The sequence below is a fragment of the Centroberyx affinis genome, unplaced genomic scaffold (assembly GCF_046629955.1).
Source record: "Centroberyx affinis isolate AG114_WGS23_722 - 3 ecotype Tasmania unplaced genomic scaffold, CSIRO-AGI_Caff_v1 ptg006735l_1, whole genome shotgun sequence".
NCBI classification, from domain to species: Eukaryota; Metazoa; Chordata; class Actinopteri; order Beryciformes; family Berycidae; genus Centroberyx; species Centroberyx affinis.
Window position 1 is genome coordinate 58,636 of NW_027283416.1, and position 7,814 is coordinate 66,449.

Here is a 7,814-nt window from a genome sequence, read left to right on the forward strand (position 1 = left end):
TGGAAAAGCTGTGGTGTGTCTCGGTCTCGGTGACCCCCTTTCCAGCTGCTTGTGGTATGGAAAACTCAAATGGGGATTCATGTAATGAGTCAGAGACAGACTTATCTAAATTAAACAGCTAAAGGTCCAAAGTTAGGGTTAAAAGCCATCTTTAGGACTATGTTGCATAGCAGAATGTGTAGATCACCTAACAGTTTGGTATAACAGGATCTTGACCTCAATGCTTGACTGTACAAAGCAAGTTGCTAGAGCTTGTGATGTAACCAACAGATTTAAGTTCGTGTTGAGCAGTAAAATCCAGAGAGTTGCATCGCCTATCTCTAAGATTTTAATATATTTTAATTAACAAATTGAAAGTGTGTTGGTTTTCATGGTCAACCAATGTATATCAAAGTAAACTGTATAAAAATGTAGCTGTAATTGTGACCACTGAATTTTGTAACCAACAAAATAAAAAGGAATGACGTTAACAACAACTAACAAATGCACCCATCGTATACCATTTGTCTGAAATGTCACTTTTGCATTTAGAATTACATATCATATTGTTTAAACAATATTATCTGCACCCTGTGCAGAAGAAATGCGATGTCATGATCAAACCTTACCATTTATTAACCAGAACCACTGTTTGTTATTGCACAAAGAAGCATACTCCATCATCATAACAGCTGGGATTACGCCATAATATACCTGAAGGGCTTGTGTTACTGTTGTGTGTTTACTGTCTCAATAACTGCTGCATATAGCTCATTGTAGCTGAGGGAAAGCGTCTGATTGAAACAGCTGGGGTGGGTGAACGAGAAAGCTGACACAATTATACAGTTATTGCTGTAATTAATCATATGCTGTAATTGTTTACTCAGTGTAAAAACTAATGTAGAGGTGTTCAGAAGTCATCTTAAGTTCTATGCCAGTTGGCAGCAAGTAACCATTGCCTGGGCAGCTGATTGATTTGTTGTACAATAGTGGCAAATATGCAATGCATCACCCAGACCCAGGGCAATATTGATTCTTAAAGGAAAGTGATTGTGTTTGATAAATGGTAAGGTCGGATCATGACATAGGACTTGCCAGAGGTGCATCATTTGAAGCTATTCCCATAGAACTAGAGCAGGAAAGTTGAGATTTTTTAATAGAATGGAATTGTCAAAGATGCTACATTAACATTTTGGAATGATTAGTGCTCATTTTAAACTCATAATGTGTTTACCTGGCAATTACCAGAAAAATCTGAATAACATATCTGAATAATTGTGTGCTACTTTCTGCAACAATTCTAATTTGTTATGTTGTCCAAGACATTTTTAATTTAATTTTTAATATGCATATATACCTTAACCCCATCAAAGACTAACTAGAGTTAGTTTGAGAACTTTAAAAAAAAGGTAAGGTGTCCCCACACCTGATGGGCAGTGTATATATATGGAAAATTATAAGCACACTGAAAGCATCACAACAGTATTCACAAATATGCATTGATATTTGATTAATACTAAATCCAAATTGATCATTTGTATAACTGAATTAAGCTGCTGCAGGAGCACAATGTTGGAAAGTATTTGTTGATTAAATAGACTCTTCTACCAAATCCCATGACACCTCAAATCGTTATCTTGATTTGTAATAAGATCATAAATAAAAGCAAAGTCAAAGAAGATATAAAGAATAAAAAACCCACTGTAACACAACACAGGAGGCTGCACTGGCTTACTGAACTTCCTTGATTCTGTTTATCACCCTGCTTAGTGAAAGCATCTGTTAAATACACAGAAACACACAGGTGCACACACAGGTGCACAAACAGGTGCACATGCACACACACACACACACACACACACACAGGTCTAAGAATGCTTACAGGTCCTGTGGGCTGTTTGGTGTTTGAACCTGACCAAGATGTGTAATCATTCTGTTTGGCTGACTGTTCCTTTAAGTAATTAGTGCTAGTCATCATATTTCAGCAACACTAGCCAGTTATAGTCCTGTGGCATACGGCAAATGAAATTTCTATCATAAATTATGATAAATTCTTAGTTATTTGACAGACATTATTCATAGTTATTATCTAAGGTATTGTTGCCAGACTTGTAAAACACTGTATATGGATTATCTAAACCTATTTGCAGTATGCACAGATACCAGCAGAGTTGACTACTGAGGGTTACACTGAGCTGTTTCTTCCCCTGAGGGAATCTGTGTTTACGTGACATGCAGCAGTCCTGAAATACTAATGATGACTTAAAGAGCTCCTTAAAGAAATTGTTTTCTCAGCACAGATTCCTGTTTTGTTGGCCGAACCCAGACTGGTTTTTGATGAAGAAAGAAAGGACATACAATACAATAGGGAGTTCCTGAGTAGGGAGTGTGCATGGTTAACATGATTACACATACAGTCCTGGAGCATTTCTGTCTCAACAACTTTCACTCACAAACATGGAGGCTACCGTATTACATGCTATTACAGAGCGTAAAAACAACAGCTTTGTCAACCAGACAGCACTAAGTGTTCATCAGGGAAAGGAGAAAGCATAAAAAAAGAGAGGAGAGAGCATCAAAGGCAGTTTCATGTGATATTTCACAAAGTTGTGAAATAGCATCACTTTCAACAACACCAGTGCTACAGTCATAGCCAATACCACTCAAGAAAGGTGAGAAACTTTGCATAGACTAAGTAGATCTGATATAGTTTAGCGGTTAGGGAAATGGTCTTGACAGGAGCAGTTTGATCTACAAGTCGGCACAGCTTTTTTTCGTTCTAGGTGTGACTCGGGGTGTTACCTCACCAGCCCTGGTCTACGCAGGTGATGATAACAGCAATGCAGGCTTTTGATCTTCAAAGCTTTCAACTTGATAAGGTGGTTTTATTTGATCTGAGAAGCCCCTCAGTCTGTCTGTCTGTCTGTCTGCCCATCTTTCTGTCTAGCCTCTGAATCAAAAGGTGAATTTCAAAATACAATTTAGATTTATCTGAATCTGACCAGGAATAGAATTATCCATATATTATTGATGATGGTCACATTTGCTTTTCCTTTTTTGTTTTTTTGATGACATTCTCTTTCTAATTCTGTTATGTGATCAAATATGCATGCAAAGTTATGAACACATTTAAAAATATGTACATGGTGATATCATTACAGTGAGAATCCAACGTGTTATAAAAATAAAGCACTTTTAATAATTATTGGTGATTTTCTTTCACAAACAATTCGCATTTTTTTTCACAGACACATTGAGCATTGCATGTTTGTATAAAGGAGGGTGATGTAACTTGAAGCAGTTTTGTGTCTCAAGTCTCAAGACAATGAAGAAAATTTGGACACAAAATTCTAGAGATTCAATATGATGAAAATGTGTGACTCCTGGCTATACTGGGATGGCATCGAAAGGTTTTACATACATCATCATATGGTTACGGTACTGTAAGCCTACACAGACAGCAGGGCATCTACCATGGCTCTCAAACATCATAGAGAATGCTTTGAATGGGTATTTGTGCATAGTGCGTTAGTATATACAACAGAACTGCCAATAGAACTGGAGTGTAGGGTTTAACTTTGGATTTAGATCTACATTGACACAGTAAGCTTTCCAAATATAACAGGATTAGGACATTGAAACTGAACAGTGGTTCTCAACTGGCTTTCCACTGCCGAATATATGAACTTCATCATTGAAGTCACACTATTAAATGAACTAAGAATGCTTGAGGGCCTTTGCTGAACCAACAGATTTTGCAATTTGTGGCAGTTACTTCATGAAAAATGGTGAAAATTAAAATTGGTAGAATTGTATTTTGTTGAGCCAAAAAACAAAAACCAAAAAACAACCTCCATGACATGCACATACATAGTTCCTTTACATATACCTGATGTAAAACGTTTGGATCCCAGATGCATCCAACAATTTAATTCATTTTCTATGCTATTCCTAGTTGTGACTAGGTAGTGTAGACAGATATCATTTTGTGATCCAATCATGTAAGATCAAATAAATGTTGTAAACTTGTCAAGGAAACATTGGTTGTGCCTTAAACTTTTTTCCTTATCATGCCAAGGTTAAGATTTTATATAAAGTTATAAAACATTTCGTACAATATTTACACAGGACTTCAGATTGAGCCATCCTCATTGAGTTGCTCTCATCACTATGTAATAAGGCTGTTATTACTGCAATGCCAATACTCAATTTACACCTTACCTTGGTTTATTTTTGGTCATACTGTTGGTATTAGAAAGGTAGAATAATAAATGATGCTATGTGCCCATTTAAATGAAAGAAAATCCTACTGCTGACATATTGACATTTAAACCTAATTACAGTATATTGCATTACCACAATAATAACAATCATATTACCAAGGCAAAAAGAGCAACTTCATGTAAGAACTATACTCATCACAGTGAGCAATGTAAACATTCATGTAAACAGTGGTGGTGCGAGGATGTGTGGGGCATTGAGTGTCAGATGTTTGAGATCTGCCTGAGCTTTCTGTCCACAACCTGCATTGAGTCACTATTAATTTTTAAAGGTATCTCAACCTCCAGTCTTTTCTTTCTGGGCTTTTTAAGCCTCTTACAGCACATGTAAGATGTCAGTGTAATAACTATGACGAACAGCCCCAGACAGATGACTGAGAGAGCAATGAGGACAGGCTGGCAGGGGAACAGCTCATACCTCTCAGGCCTCTCTGTCAGCTGGCCAATGTACCAGGGCCTCTCCTCTACCTCAATGTCAGCCTCTCTGGTCAGCAGACTCTGGATGTAGCTCTCGTTGCTAACTGTTTCATTGACAAAGAAGTTAACCATGACCGTTGAGTGAAGGGGTTCTGGCTGACCATGATCACTGACCTTCACCAGAAGGCTGTAGAGGCCCCGATTGCTGAGCTCCCTCTTTAACGTGATATTCCCTGTTTCTGGGTCAATGGCAAACGAACCTGGCTCGCCACCTTTCCTCTTAATGATGCTATAGGCGATTACAGCATTCATGCCTGTATCCTTATCCACAGCGTACACTTCTGTTATCGATGTTCCTGGTAGTGTACTGGGTAGTACTAGCATGTAGGACTGATTGGACTGGGGGAACAGAACAATCGGCGGGTTGTCATTAACATCCAATAGCAGCACGGTCACCATGGTAACGCAGGAGAGTGCAGGCTTGCCACCGTCGACTGCCTCAATCCACAGCTGGTATGTCCCCTGCTGCTCGCGGTCCAGTGGCGTCTTGGCCCTTAGCGCGCCGCGGCCTGTGTCTATCATGAAGATATCACTGCCGTTGAGGATAGAAAGTGCCACCCAGCCGTTTTCCCCAGCATCGGCATCTGTCACAGAGAGGACCCCAATCTCACCGTACCCCGGGAAGTTCTCTGGCACAAAAAAAGTAAAGTCCTTATTGATGAAGCGCGGACTGTTGTCATTGCGGTCTTGCACTGTCACCACCACAGTAGCTATTGACTCCTTCCTGGGCGTTCCCTGGTCCACTGCCCTCACTATGAATCGATATGTCTCTTTCTCCTCACGGTCCAGTGATGTGGCCACAGTCAGGACACCTGTCACACGGTCCACAACAAAGATGCCAGGGGCGTCACCTCCCAGGAGGTAGATGACTTCCCCACGGCTTTCAGTGTCCTGGTCTGTGGCTTGGAGTTGGGTTAGGAAGGTATTTGGGGGATTGTTCTCCTCCACAGATATTTCCACCAGAGAGTGCTGAAACACTGGTGCATTATCATTCTCATCCAACACCTGCACCTTGAGGAAGGTCTTGATGACGAGTCCTCGGGTGTTCTTGGCAACCACTATTAACTCATACTCTTGTTTCTTCTCATAGTCCAAGGGCTCAGTGGTCTCCAGTAGGTACTCATTCTTGAACAGCTTGTAGGGGGCTAGCCTGAATGGGCCAAACCCCTCCAAATGACAGTCCACCCTTTGGTTCATGTCGGTGTTTTTGATAGTAAAAAAAGCAATTGGAGAAAACGCTGGCTCAGACTCCTTCATTGTCACGACTCCATCTTTTTCTGCTGCAATGTACCGTGGTATGACAGCAGGGGGGCCTGTAACAACTTTGATGATACGGAAAGTAACAGTGGCAACGGCAGGTATACAGCCGGGGCCATTGGCCAGGGCAGTGAGTTTGTAGAACTTGGTTGTGCCAATGTCTATTTTCCCTGCTAGCTTGATCACTCCTGTGATTCTGTCCAAATGGAACAAGCTCCTGGTGTCCCTTGGCACACGTTCACTGTAAGCATAGCTGATCTGGGCATTAGCGCCGAGGTCAGGGTCAAAAGCATGCAGTCGTGCCAAATGTGCCCCTTTGGTGGTATTCCCATACAGAGTGACATTAATTTGTGACTCTGTGAACTGGGGGCAGTTATCGTTCACATCTGTGATAACTATTTTTAAAGTAGCCATGCCAAGAAGAGGAGGGGTCCCTCCATCCTCTGCAATAATATCTGTTATGTACTCAGCCTGTGTCTCTCTGTCCAGCGCTTCTGTCACAATGAGAAAGGGAGTCAGCTCACCTCCCTCATTCTCCTCCACATCCAGCGTGAACTTGCCAAAGTCGTTAACCAGCCAGTAGGTCTGCACTCCATGAGGACCTAGGTCTGGGTCAACTGCTGACTGCTCCACTGCATAACGAGCATTGATTGGTGCGTTTTCTGGGACAGACACACAAATTTCCTCCACAGGGAACCTCGGCCTGTTGTCGTTCACATCCTCAATAGAAATCTTAACTTTGACAAGCTGAAAGTACTGCTGAGGCAACACAAACACATCCAGCGAGAGGACACATCCTTGTCCCTCCGAGATATCAGGGCAGAGGGTCTCCCTGTCAATCTCTGTAGCAGATGTATAAAGCTCCCCCGTGGTATTATTTAGGTTCACATACTGTTCACTGACCTTCTTTTGTGGCAGACTGAATAAAAAGGGGGGATCAACAGTGAAATCCAAATTTAAGTCTACTCCAATGGCCCCTATGAAGGTCCCCCTCGGTAATCCTTCCTTTATCTTATAGAGGAGCTCTTTTGCTTGGCTGAAATTTGCAAAACAGGAGAAAGGGCTGGTGTAAAGCAAGAGGATGCACAAACCCTGTAATATAGGATAATTAAAGATAATACAGTTTAATAAAGGAGTTGCAGAATAGTGTTCAACAATGGAATGAAGCTTTAAAAATGAAATATTTCTGATGTGATAAACATTAATCTAAAGAAAGACAAACCTATGACTATTGTTAATTGATATAATACTTAAATCTCAAACACTGTATAATAATAACAGGACAATTGAACATCTAACACAATAGTACTGATGTTCCTAGTTAGTTTTATAATAGCAGTTACTATGCTCCTTAGACACCCATGTAAAAGCTCTTTGCACTTTTTTTTTTAACATATATATTAAATATCTATTACATATCTACATATCTATTAAACCAGAATTACAATAAAACTTACCCATATTCCTCCTCTTTTTATAAGGCTGAGGGTTTTGTTGTTGAGCATTTTTATGTCCTTGTCCAACACTTTGTACCTATAGCAAGAAGAGTGACATTGTAAGTAGCCCAGGCATTTTGAGTGTTGAGCAGCGTAGACCTCTGCTGAGTGCTTTGCCTTATTGCTATCTGACTTGAACAAGCCATTCATCCCAGTGTTGGCTCAGGACACTCCCACCATATGCAAATCAGTCCCTCATGCTAGCCAATGAGAGCTGATGGCTACTGGGAAATCAGTTTTAGTTTGCAGCTTACCCATAGGCATACACCTATACACTTTCTCTACACACCCATGCTGCTGGCTGTTAATAGTATGCTGCGGTCAC

The 7,814-nt window shown here is 40.7% G+C and overlaps 1 protein-coding gene across 1 annotated transcript; it reads right to left on the reverse strand.

The window, feature by feature from the left end:
* Positions 1-3,191: 3,191 nt before the first annotated feature.
* Positions 3,192-7,583, reverse strand: pcdh20 (protocadherin 20). The gene is made up of 2 exons (XM_071513056.1): positions 7,451-7,583; positions 3,192-7,085 (listed from the first exon to the last, which is right to left on the reverse strand). Exons 1-2 carry the CDS (start codon positions 7,496-7,498, stop codon positions 4,464-4,466), a joined length of 2,670 nt encoding a protein of 889 aa, XP_071369157.1. The 5' UTR covers positions 7,499-7,583; the 3' UTR covers positions 3,192-4,463.
* Between the last annotated feature and the right edge of the window lie 231 nt (positions 7,584-7,814).

What these genes read in the sequence shown, in the direction of transcription:
- pcdh20 (XM_071513056.1), bottom strand. Translation starts at nt 7,498, where the DNA reads ATGCTCAACAACAAAACCCTCAGCCTTATAAAAAGAGGAGGAATATGG. An exon ending in TAAAAAGAGGAGGAATATGG is followed by an intron (nt 7,086 to 7,450) that starts GTAAGTTTTATT and finishes CCTATATTACAG; the next exon opens with GGTTTGTGCATCCTCTTGCT.